The sequence below is a fragment of the Lampris incognitus genome, chromosome 3 (assembly GCF_029633865.1).
Source record: "Lampris incognitus isolate fLamInc1 chromosome 3, fLamInc1.hap2, whole genome shotgun sequence".
Taxonomy (NCBI): Eukaryota; Metazoa; Chordata; class Actinopteri; order Lampriformes; family Lampridae; genus Lampris; species Lampris incognitus.
Genome location: NC_079213.1, coordinates 5,965,963 through 5,980,622, shown reverse-complemented (window position 1 = coordinate 5,980,622; position 14,660 = coordinate 5,965,963). Strand labels below are relative to the sequence as shown.

General features: G+C 49.5%; 1 protein-coding gene across 1 annotated transcript in view; it reads right to left on the bottom strand.

Moving 5' to 3' along the window:
• Positions 1-10,967: 10,967 nt before the first annotated feature.
• sult4a1 (sulfotransferase family 4A, member 1) overlaps positions 10,968-14,660 on the bottom strand; it is a 30,479-nt gene continuing 26,786 nt past the window's right edge. Inside the window, exon 7 of the mRNA XM_056277930.1 lies at positions 10,968-11,080. Coding sequence (XP_056133905.1) covers positions 10,968-11,080 — 113 coding nt within the window. The remainder of the gene's footprint in view (positions 11,081-14,660) is intronic.

The window sequence follows — 14,660 nt, the reverse complement described above, 5'->3', positions numbered from 1 at the left end:
CCCTTGCCACCCTGTAGATCCGCGCCTGTGAGGGGGAGGGGGGATTCTAAATCGCCGACTTCTGTTTGAGACGAGTTTGGTGCAGGTCTCATTGACCTTCACCATGCATGTACATAAAATATACTTTAAAAACATATTATCTGATTTATAAATGGGGTGGCAACAGGGGTGGCAAGACTGTGTCCCAGAGGTGGCAGCTGCCACCCCTTGCCACCCTGTAAATCCGCCCCTGGCTGAACATGGCCGTCTTTTACGAGACACGCCTCAGCCTAGAGACACGTTTGATCCCCGTCTGCCGTAGGCTACATATGTGCGAGACTTTTCCAAGGACGGACAGGAGGCCGTCCGTATCCATGCATTTTAAAAACTGTTTGCTTGTACTCGGGGACAGACCTCGGCAGGCTGTAAACAGCAATACCGCGGTTTTACGTGCCGTTGCTCAGGCAGTGGGGTAATGTCAGCACACAAAAAACAGCAACCGTTACACTCAAATACAGCCTAGGGCCTAGTGCATAGTGATGTGGTCCTTTAATGGTGCAGTTATAGTCGCCAGTTAAAGAACCCCTCCACTCAAAAATGTGTTGTTCTTTTGTTTGTGTCCCCTAAAATGTCTGGCCTCAACTATACTGACTTGTAGCAGAGCAAAGTTTGTCACTAGAGCCGTGTTTTCACATTAGAAATAATAATAATAATCATTGATATAGTGCTGACACCCAAAGTGGACACCCAAAGTGCTTCACATTGAAGGGGGTAACTCACCTCCACCACCACCAATGAGTAGCACCCACCTGGGTGATGCACGGCAGCCATTTTGCGCCAGAACGCTCACCACACATCAGCTTGAGGTGGAGGAATCATTGAACCAGTTACATGGGGGGTGATCAGGTGGCCAGATGGAGAGAGCCAGGTTGGGAATTATGCCAGGACACCGGGGGACCCCCTACTCTTTGTGGTAAGTGCCATGGGATCTTTAATGACCACAGTGAGTCAGGACCTCGGTTTTAACGTCTCATCTAAAGGACGGCATCTCCTACAGCACACTGGCCCGACACTGCACTGGGGCCTTTGGATTTGATAGTTGTTGCTTTTATTAGGACCAGGGGGAAGACTGCCCCCTACTGGCCCATCAACGCCACTTCCAGCAGCAACTCAGTTTTCCCGGAGGTCTCCTATCCAAGTACTAGCCAAGCCCACACCTGCTTGGCTTCTGGCATTTGGTAGAGCCAGGGTACATGTTGGTATGGCTGCCGACAAGGGTCAGACCCTGTAGTTGACTGGTTAGCACCCGGGTTCGCCTCCCGGCTGCCCCTGAATTCACTACTTTGGTGTGAGAAGTGGGGTGGTGAGGCCATCGGAAGCGCGTGCACCCAGAGGCGTGAGGGAGCTGGTATGCTGACCAAAGGAGGGGATCCCCTACTGGAGGAGCTGTCTGTGCACCTCCCTAAAATCTGAGATTCAAACGTACTCCCGGGGTAAAGTCAAGTCAATTTTATTTGTATAGCCCAATATCACAAATTTGCCTCAGTGGGCTTAACAGCAACACAACATCCTGTCCTTAGATCCTCTCATCGGATAAGGAACAACTCCCTAAACTAGATTTAGTACGTCACAAATCCGAAAGCCAATCGCTGTCTAATATGCAAATGCGGGCGAGCAAAGAAACCTGAAACCTGCGCAGAGCGGACTTGTCCATACAGAGATAGTTAAAGTTTTAACAGAAAAGATGGCAGAGTGTGCAGTTTTCAGATGTACACCAGACCCCAGAGCTTCCTTCCACTATCTACCAAAAATTTTTTTTTACAAAAATCCCACTATACTGCTGAAATGGTTGGAATTTATGCACAGACATCAGGCTCACATGCTTACAAACCTGGAGGGACTGCATATCTGCAATGCTCATTTCAGTGAGGAGTGTTTAAATAACCTAATGCAAAAGTCACTGGGTTCTCACAAGAAATTAATTTTGAAGTCTGACGCCGTGCCGACTATTTATTCTGGGACTGCGACAGCGAGCAGGAGTCAGCATGTAAGTTAAGCATTTCTTTTACTCAACCAACACTCAGACGAACGCTCTCTGCAGGTAACATATCTCCTTTGTGACTTCTAAATAGCATTAACTACATGAGCTTTTTGCTTGCTGCTAGCTGTTTGGGAAAGGAAAATTGTAAACTATGTCTTCAACCAACCACAGAAAGCTGACGCGGTCTCTAAGAGACTGAAGAGGTCACTTATATGAAACGTTTTTCTCAACAAACGTGTCCGGATGAACTGATTCAACCCTCTGTAATTTCCTCAGCGGAATATTGAGCATGCATAAAGGTATGGAGCTAACGTCTCAAAGTTCAGGCTTATGACAATGATGGCAGCCCGAGGCGCGTCATTTTTCAACCACGAAAAATGGGACGGTGTGCAATGTAAACCTCCTTTCTAGTCTGGACTTCCAATCCCGACCGGGCTTGCACAGGTCCTCACTACTGCGGCAGCGCCACTAAAGGCGCCGGTCATCGTGTGCTCTGAGGGCTGACAGAATGGCGGGAGCAGTGATGGGAGCCGTAGGTGGCTAGCGGTTCCCCCGCCGGTGTTTTCCGGGCTTGGTCCCAAAAAAAAACCCCCAAAAAACTCTTGGAACCATTAACTTCAGTGCAGTGCGGGTCGTCTCACCCTGACGTCCCCACAGTTTTGAATTATAGACGACTGCCAATGAGCCAGTTCCCAGGCAAACGTGGTTGGCTATCAAGGTAAAATGATCCATCCATCCATTATCCAAACCGCTTAGCCTGCTCTCAGGGTCACGGGGATGCTGGAGCCTATCCCAGCAGTCATTGGGTGGCAGGCGGGGAGACACCCTGGACAGGCCGCCAGGCCATCACAGGGCACACACACACACTTTAGTACGGCCGAGTCACCTGACCTACATGTCTTTGGACTGTGGGAGGAAACGACCCCCAAGGTTGGACTACCCCGGGACTCGAACACAGGACCTTCTTGCTGTGAGGCAACTGCACTAACCACTGCACCACCGTGCCGCCATTATTCTGTTTATATACAATTCTGTTTCATGTGTTTCATGTTGTTGTTGATTTTCTTTTTCTTTCTGCACAGTTACGGTGTTGGAGCAACGGGACAAATAAAATGGAAAGACTTCCTGGGTCACTTCAAAAGCACCTCTAAAGAGGAGGTCAACACAACTCCTCACACCAACAGGTTAGTGAACAGAAACGTATTGGAAACTAGAAATCCCCCCACCTCCCTCAGCATGCTGACAACTGGGTAGCTGATTTTGCTGATGGAGCCACAAGACACTACGTCCAGTTAACGGTGTTCGGCTCGTAAAGGCAAACCCTTTTTTTTTCTTTTTAATCTCATCTCCTTATTCCTCTCCTCTGTCCTTTCCTCCCTCGTCCTTCGTTTGTCCTCTTAATCGCTCATTTCTCCTCCTCTCCTCTCCTCCATCGGTGTCCCCGAGCAGCCTGGGAGATTTACCCTCGCCTGAAGGAAATCTTCCTCCTCCTCCTCGACACGGGGTAGGACTTAAGACTCCGAACTACACGGGTGGGAATGTTCACGCTAAGCACCCCGTACTAAACGGGTACCGGGTGTGCATCCTTACTTCTCACGTTGTGGTGGATGCTGCTACGCATTCCAGCGGCATCGTTTTGAGCAGCCGGGGAAGATATCGTATAAATGTTCAAATTTTCCCCAGCTCTTCTTAAATATGTTCTCTTGGACTCTCAAAATGTATGTCCGCTTTTCCATAACAAAAATGTCTTGGACAATTTCCATCCACTGCTCCTGTTTTGGGGTGTTAACATTAAGCCAATTTTTGGTAACGGCTTTCTTACTTGCTGCAAGGAAAACTTTAGTCAAGTAGAGATCTGCTCTCATCACAACATCATCAGTGTTGCCAAGATACATTACAGGGCAGGTATTTGGGATTTCATATCCCCAAATATTGTTGATACCTACGTTTACATGTTTTTTTTCCCCCTTGTGCTTCATCTTTAGGTAATAACCCCAATAGTCACATGCATTTGTTTTGTTTCATCACACAGAACCTTAAATGTGTAAGATATACATTTCACCTCATTTACATGGTCTTCATCACTTATGAGGTCAACAATAGCTTTTGTTTTGCTTTGTTAACCCCCAATTGTATCCGGCCAATTACCCCACTCTTCCGAGCCGTCCCGGTCGCTGCTCCACCCCCTCTGCTGATCCGGGGAGGGCTGCAGACTACCACACGCCTCCTCCCATACATGTGGAGTCGCCAGCCGCTTCTTCTCACCTGACAGTGAGGAGTTTCGCCAGGGGGACGTAGCACGTGGGAGGGTCACGCAATTCCCCCTGCCCCCCCCCCCCCCGAACAGGCGCCCCGACCGACCAGAGGAGGCACTAGTGCAGCGACCAGGACACATACCCACATCCGGGTTTCCACTCGCAGACACAGCCAATTGTGTCTGCAGAGGTAACACGGGGATTCGAACCGCCGACCCCCGTGTTGGTAGGCAACGCTACGCTACCCAGACGCCCAACAATAGCTTTTCTTTTTTTTAAGCTTAGACAATTTGGTTAATTTAGTCTCCTACCTTTTGCAAATTGTCTTTTTTTCCATCAACGCTCTGAGTGTTAATCTAACAGAGCGCTTTTTCACAGCGCCCGCTTCCGGTTCTCTCACGCCCACATCCGCTTCAGTCTCGTTCGCCGCCAGTTCGTCGTCGTAAATGAGTCGCAAGCTTGCACGTGTTCCTCTTCCATATTTACGGTAAGTCGGTGGCCTACTTGGCTGCACGAGACGCCAGTTCTGCATCCGTTAAGTTTGTTTAAGAAAGTTTGTTTAAGACGGTGGCAAACAGCGCGCTGGATTTGCCCCTCGTGGTAACGTGGGCGCACACACTTACAATGGCCCTTCACGTGTTGGTGTCAGTGTTGCACATACCTCCAACGCTGGCCGGCACCGGTGGTCTGGCGTCCCGGTTCCTGGTGCTGGGTGTCCCGGTTGCTGTCGCTGGGCGTCCCGGTTGCTGTCGCTGGGCGTCCCGGTTCCTGGTGCTGGGTGTCCCGGTTGCTGTCGCTGGGCGTCCCGGTTGCTGGTGCTGGGCGTCCCGGTTCCTGGTGCTGGGCTTGCTGGTGCTGGGCGTCCCGGTAACACGTCAGGAGCACCTGTGCAGCTCCAATTAAGCGAGTGGAAGATGGCCGCAGTCACGTGTCCACCGTAACCTAGCAACTGCCCAACAACGAACCCCGCTGATTCCCAAAGAAGCAACACGTCGCATCCCGATGATCCAAAACGAAGCCGTTTTTGACTTAACTGTGGTCAAGTCCTATACTGTTAGCCGCTACTGTTAGCCGCTGCTATTAGCCGCTACTGTTAGCCGCTGCTGTTAACCGCTACTGTTAACCGCTACTGTTAGCCGCTGCTATTAGCCGCTACTGTTAGCCGTTGCTATTGTTTAGACGCGTACTCGGAAAAAAACGATATTCGGTCTTTACCAATACTTTCTATCATAACGCGTTTATTTTCTCACCGGTGTCCATCACTTCCAGTAAGTTTTCAACACGGAGTTAAAACAAGTAAAACCACACGATGTTGTCCCGAGCAGTCAAAACCTGCCTCTCTCCAACTAGCAACGCTTGCGATTACCGGCGTGAGTTTAAATTTCCTGTGGCCAGCCTCGGTCTTTGTCATACACCACCTAGTGGTCGGAGGTATATTACACTTATGTATTATAGCCATCCACCCATCCGTTACCCGAACCGCTGATCCTGCTCTCAGGCTACATAATTATATACATATTATATGCATGTTCGAGCATCTGATTAGGATGCCCCCTGGGCGCCTTCCTTTGGAGATTTACAGGACACATCCAACTGGGAGGGGACCCCGGGGTAGACCCAGAATTCGCTGGGGGAACTACATGTCCAATCTGGCCTGGCAACGTCTTGGGATCCCCCCAAGAGAAGCTGGAGGGCGTTGCAGGGGAGAGGGACGTCTGGAGTGCCCTACTTAGTTTGCTGCCACCCCGGAGAAGCGGGTGAAGAGGAATGAATGTATTATAATGCACCATACACCACCTAGTGGTCGGAGGTATATATGTATTATATAGTACATGGCCCTTACAGCATCAGATGGCCGTTGCTTATTGCGTGACCAGAACATACAGATTCCAGAATAGTACATATCCTGAAGCCGTCCGCCTCCTTAACACTCTAAAATTAGTACTGCAGGCCACTCGGTCTAAGGCAGATGTTTTTATTATGCACTTATACACTTGAAGCACTTGTTCCCAGACAGCATCCAGATGTGGGCCACTGCAGGCAATGATACGGCACTGATGGCCTTCTTCTGGCCCTGACAAAATGGATGTGAGCCTGAAGTGGCCCACATGTATAATAGCAAATATGGCCCAAATATGCCAAATCAAATGTAGGCCTTTTTTTTTTGGCAAAGATGCGGTGCTCTGGGCAACATGTGATCTGGATGTGAGCCTGAAGTGGCCCGTGTGGTAAATGGTGAATATGGCCCAAATGTCACAAAACAAATACGGGCCACCTTTGGCAAATATGTGGCACATGCGGCATCGCTATGGCTTGGTTCTGGCCCAGATCTGGCAAACAGGAGCAGACCGCCCAAGTGCCATCATTCCACGCGGTATGTGGGCCGGATGAAAGTGTCGGTGTGGGACGGGTCCGGGCCACAGCAGGTTTGCTGTCTGGGTTAGATGTTGCTGCTGATTCCCCTACAGGTGCTAGGGTTTTATCCATGGTGTTCTTATGTGTTGGGAGTTTATTTTATTCTACTTATTTGTTTTATGCTTTCACGATCATTTCATTTCATGGCTTGGATTTTATCTATTTATTTATCCTACGGTCCGGTAAGTTTGTCACATCCTTCTTTGTCTACACCAGACCGGCTGATAAGAGATTTAATCATACCAGCTAATTAACTTCTGATAAATTATTTGATAAATAGTAAATGATTCAGAGAATGCCATCTGTTAATGCTTCGCTTTTGCTGGTTCACATCAGCAACCAATCACATTTTTGACAATAGGTAGTCTCTGATTGCCAAGCCCAGTGAAATTGAAAAGCTCTTGACTTGCTCAGTGATGTTGTCGTGACCTCTTGTCCTGGAGGGGCCTGGAGGTCAGTAACTGTAGTTACTGGACAACAAAGATTTTGCTTCCTGAACACTTGGGTGTGTTCCATGTATTTTGGGCTGCTGATCATGAAAACCGCCTTAAAAATGTCCCATCACATACTGTTCTGTAGATATAACCTATTTTTGTGATTTCCAATCATATTTTAAGTCTACTAGTATACTGCCCACAAAGCAAGCTGTTTTGGTCAGTCCGAGCATACCCGGGCATGCAAACGTTATTTTAGGCTCGCCTGGGCATGCTTAGTCAGGTTAGATTAGAGGTGGGCAACATGATCCAGAGAGGGCCGGTGTGGGTGCAGGTCTTTGTTCCAACCAAGGAGTTACACAACTGATTCTATTAGTCAGCCAATAGACTTTGCTGAGGATCTTGATTTATAGACTTGGGTGTGTAACTGCTTGGTTGGAGCAGGGACCTGCACCCACACTGACCCTTTCTGGATCATGCTGCACATCCCTGCAGGCTGTGAAAGGTGCTCACATTTACAGATGCCGTTGATGCACGCGTGAATAAGTTAATGGTGTAAATCACATTTCGGCGGCCTTCCGCATGAGAAATGGGTAGCGGCTGCACAGAAAACGGCTTGTGTTCCGTTATAACCGGTGTCTGAAACTGAGATTTGACCAGAAATGTAAAGCGCTTTGAGTGGCTGTTGCAGCTAGGAAAGCGCTGTGTAAAATGCAACTTGATTGATTGATTGATTGACGGATCGTGCGCTTTGTGAGTGAGTGGCTCTATGTGTTAAGTGAGCTCTGTGACGAGTTCCAATCAGTTCTGTTGCCACGGAAACGAGGCATCGAATCTCTGAGTCAATATCACCATGCTGTCACCCTCAACGAGACGGTTGAAAAGATAGTCAGAAGGAGAAGGAGAGGGGAGGGGGAGATAGCTGATAAGCGATACTGGGGGCGGATCTTTGGTCGCTGGTCGACATGTGAACATGATCTCGGCCTCGGCCCAGCTTTGGGGAGGAGCGTGCAGAATTTCAGCCACGAAAACAAAGCGTGCACTGTAGCTCCCTTGTTTTTGAGTACGGCTAAAATCGTCAATATACAATAAAATTATTGTCTGAAAGGGATGCAAGTCATTAGGCAGCGGCTTGGCGAAGACGTCGCTTTTTTTTTTTTAAATAAAAACGAATAAGCCCACTTTTCAGAATTCCCCCTGAAGCGTTGTTATCGGCTGTCATCTGTAGAGGACAGCGCCACCTTTCATTCCTTACGCTGCCAGCAATGATATCAGAAATCTGACGCATGTCATACTGATTAAACATGACACAATTCACCATTACCAAGCACATTTTGACCCTTACCACATGTTTAAAACATGGTGAGGGGATATCGAGGTTACAGATTTTCTGGAGTTTTCTAGAGTTCAGCCATCTTCTGTTAGCGTGCTTATGCAGGTTGAAATCAGTGAGGGATGTTTTATACATAAAATAGGGGGGGGTCGGGGGGGGGGGGGTTGGGTGGTTGCTTCACCAAAAATGTTGGTCAGCAGCCGCCACTGGTCCTGATGACACACCAAGTACCTTCCCAGCTGTCTCCCTCACTATTTCTGCAGTGGTTGCCCAGCCATCCGCCAACTCTCCACCACCACCCAGTGCCTGTCTCAACTCCTCCCTGAACCCCACACAACAGTCTTCCTTCTTCAGCTTCCACCATTTGATCCTCGGCTCTGCCTTCACTCGCTTCCTCTTCTTGCTCTCCAAAGTCCTCCTACAGGCCACCATCCGATGCTGCCTAGCTACGTTCTCCCGTCACCACCTTGCAGTCTCCAATCCCTTTCAGATGCACCTCCTGCACAAGATCTAGTCCACCTGTGTGCACTTTCCTCCACTCCTATACGTCACCCTGTCTTCCTCCCTCTTCTTGAAATATGAAATACCTTTGCCCAACTAGTCATTACTTTTAAACTCAACTTGTTCCCTGGAGCTTTTCCAAGTAAAATCAACTCGTCCGTGTTTGCAGTGATATCGTCATAGAAATTCAAACGATTAAATTTCTTTTTTCTGTTTGCCATTCGCCTCCATCAAACACGCCGCCTGTCTGCAGCCTGTTAACTGACCCGGTGGGTGGGACTGCTTGGGTTGTATCGTTTTCTTCTGTTTGCAGAATTCAAAGGTTGCAAGCGGGCTTACGCGACCTTTTTTTTAATTTTTTTCCTTTTACTGAAGCGCTTAAAACAAGTGAAGTGAAACGCCATTGTCACACATGGCCTGGAGACACTTTATTAATAAATCAGCAAGCAAAGCATGTAAAATACAATGCAACGCGGCCAGGAAATTAGAACTGAGGAAAACCGTAAAACAATACAACATGGGAGATTAGCGGTTGAAGCCTTGCCAACAGTTGTAAACAGTGACACAGAGAGAGACCAGCCAGAAGAGAGGAAGCGAGAGAGCGAGACAGAGGGAGAGAGAGAGAGAGAGAGAGAGAGAGAGAGAGAGAGAGAGAGAGAGAGAGAGAGAGAGAGAGAGAGAGAGAGAGAGAAGTGAGTAGTTGTCAAGTGTAAGCACGGTGGCGGCTTGGTTAACGGCCTGTGTGACGTGTGTCTGTTAAGGTCGTGGTTTACATCCACAATAAAGACTTTCAAGTGTCCAGCAGCGAACAGGGATTGGACTGTTTTTCCCGGGGCATCTGTGGAGGAAGGAGGAGGAGGAGGAGGAAGACGAGGGAGGGAGGGACGAGTATGGGTGATGTTGTTTTGATACCTCATATGAGGGAGAAAATGAGAAGTTACTCCTCTCTCATCATCATCTTTCAAGTGTTGTATTCAGAGCCAGCCCAAGACTTTTTGGGGCCCTAAGCTGCCGCCCCCCCCCTCCCCCCCCGGTATCCCAGGTCCGCTTTGTTTCCCACGTAAATGCACGCGGCCACGGGGCCCAAAGCTGCTGCTTGGTTAGTTGACACCTCGAGCCGGCCCTGGTTGCATTAACGCATTGGACTACCTGTCTCCCACATCACATTATAATAGGAGACGCGGTAGGGAGGCGTTAATATGCTGGTGGGGAGCTGTACCCTGCTCTCTCCCAAGCAGAAATCTCTTAAGAGTCGAAATCTAAAATCCCCGGGCAAAAGAACGAGAGGCTAACCTGACCCCAAAACGCCGTCGAGTCGAGACGGCGGAGGCGATGTGTGGACTAGCCTTAAGGTGACGGCACGAGGCAGGGAGCGCGAGGTGACGGATGACGAGGCCGAGCCCATCCACGCCACGTGTACATCTCGACGTGGACGGGAATCATTCACGCGTTCGACCCACACGACGCTCCCCGGCCTCGAACCTAAAGCACGTTTTGCATCTGTGTAGCGCCGCACGGCGCTGAACTAGGCACGGCAAGCTTTGCTCTGTACAGGCCTTTTGGCGTCGCTGCAGACGGTCACGCTTCGATGCATTTTCCAGATTGGCGCCCCCTGCTGCACGAGAGACCAGCTGAAGCACTCAATATATACATTAACACACGCACACAGGCGTGCACACACACACACACACACAGCTGAGGGTATGCTGTGGAGATGGGGGGGGTTTGGGGATGCTTGATTTGGTTTATTGATTTTGATTTCTTGTATAAACTGCTAACAATAAATAGACTCGTTTTCGTTTTCAGGGGAGGGATCACGATGGCTTGTGGACTTGGTCGAAGAGAGAGGCGGTCGTGTGGTGAGGAGAAGTCTTTTGACTGCACGATGGATCCTTTTGACCGAATGGTGGTTCGGCAGGGTGGAGACGGACGGGTGTGGACGGGTGTGGCTGTCGGCAGGAGGGCTACGGTTGTCGATTGTGTTCGTTGTCGGTGAATTTTGTCGCTCCTCACAGGCCGAAGTCGAAGGTGAGGTCAGACTTGCCCATCTTCTGTCTGTACATGGCATCAAACTTGTCGTTCATCGACACTGTGAAGATGTCCTTCCACAAACCCACGCGACCTGCCAGGAAGACAGAGAAATAGTTTTGAACTTTATTCTCCCCCCCCGCCCCCTTTTCTCCCCAATTGTATCTGGTCAATTACCCCACTCTTCCCGAGCCGTCCCGGTCTCTGCTCCACCCCTTCTGCCGATCCGGGGAGGGCTGCAGACTACCACATGCCTCCTCCCATACATGTGGAGTCACCAGCCGCTTCTTTTCACCTGACAGTGAGGAGTTTCACCAGGGGGACGTAGCGCGTGGGAGGATCACGCTATTCCCACCAGTCCCCCCCCTCCCCCCCCCTCCCTCCCTCCCCTCTCCTCCCCTCTCCTCTCCTCCCTTCTCCTCTCCTCCCCTCCCCTCCCCTCCCCTCTCCTCCCCCTCTCCTCTCCTCCTCTCCTCCCCCTCCCCCTCTCCTCTCCTCTCCTCCCCCCCCTCTCCTCTCCTCTCCTCTCCTCCCCCCCCTCCCCCTCTCCTCTCCTCCCCCCCCCTCCCCCTCTCCTCTCCTCCCCCCCCCTCCCCCTCTCCTCTCCTCTCCTCCCCCTCTCCTCTCCTCTCCTCCCCCTGAACAGGTGCCCTGACCGACCAGAGGAGGCGCTAGTGCAGCGACCAGGAGACATACCCACATCCAGCTTCCCACCCGCAGACACGGCCAATTGTGTCTGCAGGGACGCCCGACCAAGCTGGAGATAACACAGGGATTCGAACCGGCGATCCCCTGTGTTGGTAGGCAACGGAATAGACCGCCAGGCCACCTGGAGGCCCCAATGGCAAACTTGTTTAAAGGCAAATATGATTTTCAGCTTGCATTTGACAGTCGATAACCTTGTACGGTGCACATTTATACAATGCCCATAGTCATATTATCAGTCCTCTATTTGGAGGTTTCACACACACACACACACACACACACACACACACACAGAAAACACCAGTACATGACTCCCATCAGTCTCGTGTCCTGTACAGACCTGCACGCTCATTAAACCTTGATTACTGTTGGTCGCCATGGATACAAAACGTCATCTAAACAGCCTGTGTGTGAAAGTGTGCACCTGCCGCTGACGTGGCCGTCACTCACCTGTGCGTCGTGCGTGGCGTGTGTGAGACAGACTGTAATAAACTGTCTGTCTCGGCTCTGAAGTCTATGTTAGACTTAGACCCCCAGAGGCAAGACCACCATGCACTAAAAGAAAAAAATCAGATTGGGAAACGAAAGCAAAGCGGACAACACAAAACACACAAAACAGCAACGTCCAAACAAGAGACACTCGGGACTCGCAGGCGACCGAGGCACAACTCAAACAAGCATTCAAATGGTGAAAAATGGATATTAAATAACAATAATAATGATAATAATAATAATAAAGCAATGAATAAAAGGGAGGATGGGTAAGAAAACAAGAAAAACTGCCTCTGGGTTGAGTGTCTGAGGTGTAGCTACAACATTTCACCACACGGGGGCGGATTCATCTCGCGTGAGAACACGCCCCCATAACCGTCTCGAGCACCTTAATGCGTTATTAAACCAGCTCTGATATACTGACACACTCCCACATACCCGTAGGAAACACAGCTTCCTGCAGGCTCAGAATACAATGGAGCCTTTATTTTAACCATTTTCCTTTGGTTTTCTGTGTATTTAGCCTGCAGTGTATTTAACCCCGTGTACTTAGCCTGCAGTGTATTTAACCCCGTGTATTTAACCCCTGTGTACTTAGCCTGCAGTATACTTAACCCCGTGTATTTAGCCTGCAGTGTATTTAACCCTGTGTATTTAGCCTGCAGTGTATTTAACACCGTGTATTTAGCCTGCAGTGTATTTAACCCTGTGTATTTAGCCTGCAGTAGTGTATTTAACCCCGTGTATTTAGCCTGCAGTGTATTTAACCCCGTGTATTTAGCCTGCAGTGTATTTAACCCCGTGTATTCAGCCTGCAGTGTATTTAACCCCGTGTATTTAGCCTGCAGTGTATTTAACCCCGTGTATTTAGCCTGCAGTAGTGTATTTAACCCCGTGTATTTAACCTGCAGTGTATTTAACCCCGTGTATTTAACCCCGTGTATTTAGCCTGCAGTGTATTTAACCCCGTGTATTCAGCCTGCAGTGTATTTAACACCGTGTATTTAGCCTGCAGTGTATTTAACCCCGTGTATTTAGCCTGCAGTGTATTTAACCCTGTGTATTTAGCCTGCAGTGTATTTAACCCCGTGTATTTAGCCTGCAGTATACTTAACCCCGTGCATTTAGCCTGCAGTGTATTTAACCCTGTGTATTTAGCCTGCAGTGTATTTAACCCCGTGTATTTAGCCTGCAGTGTATTTAACCCCGTGTATTTAGCCTGCAGTGTACTTAACCACGTGTATTTAGCCTGCAGTGTATTTAACCCTGTGTATTTAGCCTGCAGTGTATTTTACCCCGTGTATTTAGCCTGCAGTATTTAGCCTGCAGTGTATTTAGCCTGCAGTGTATTTAGCCCTCAGTGTATTTATTCACCCCTGTGGCACTGAACTGGATGACTGATAGGCAGGCTGCATGTTGTCAAGTTGTGAAATCTCCCTGTTGTTTTCCTGTTGGCTTTACACATTTGTCCTACTTTCAGATTTATACCTTGTTGGCTCATCGGCAGGCCGGAGCGGTTTAAGCCCCGACTGACACGGCTCCGCCACCGGCGTCCCACACGTCTTCCTTCTATATGGTCTTAAATAGCGCCGTGTGTTCAGGTAAGACAGGAACAACGCAGCCTGATGTCGAGAGACTGAGCGAAAGATGAAATTGTGAAATTGGTGTCCCATCTCGTCTTGTCTGTCTTGTAAAATAAAAAAAAGATTCTTGCTCCCTAATTTGCAATTTTGACTGTTTTTTTTTTATTATTCTATACATTGAGGTATGATGCTGGTTTGCAGCTTTTTTTTCTTTTCTTTTTTTTGGTTTGCCTTGTTGCTGCCCTTCATGGCCAGGTCTCCAAGGAAAAGGACGTCTTCATCTCGCTAGGATTATCCTACAGTAAGTATTCATCCATCCATCCATCCATTACCCAAACCCGCTGATCCTGCTCTCAGGGTCACGGGGATGCTGGGGCCTATCCCAGCAGTCATTGGGCGGCGGGGGGGGGGGGATCCTGGACAGGCCACCAGGCCATAACAGGGCCCCGCCCACACACACACACACACACACACACATTCATACCTAGGGACAATGTAGTACGGCCGATTCACCTGACCTACATGTCTTTGGGCTGTGGGAGGAAACCGGAGCACCCGGAGGAAACCCACACAGACACGGGGAGGACATGCAAACTCCATATAGAGGACGACCCAGGATGACCTCCAAGGTTGGACTACCCCGGGGCTCGAACCCAGGACCTTCTTGCTGTGAGGCGACCACGCTAACTACTGCACCACCGTGCCGCCAAAGATTACCCTACAGTCAGTGTTCAATATGCTGCTTATTAGCATCTTTATTGGTGTGTGTGTGTGTGTGTGGGGGGGGGGGGTCCGTCTCCCTGGCCTACATACGTCTTTTTTTTGCGTGACTGATATCTGCGAGTGCCAGAAGCTGCTGTGCACCGGAGTCAAATTCCTCGTGTGCATAGGCAC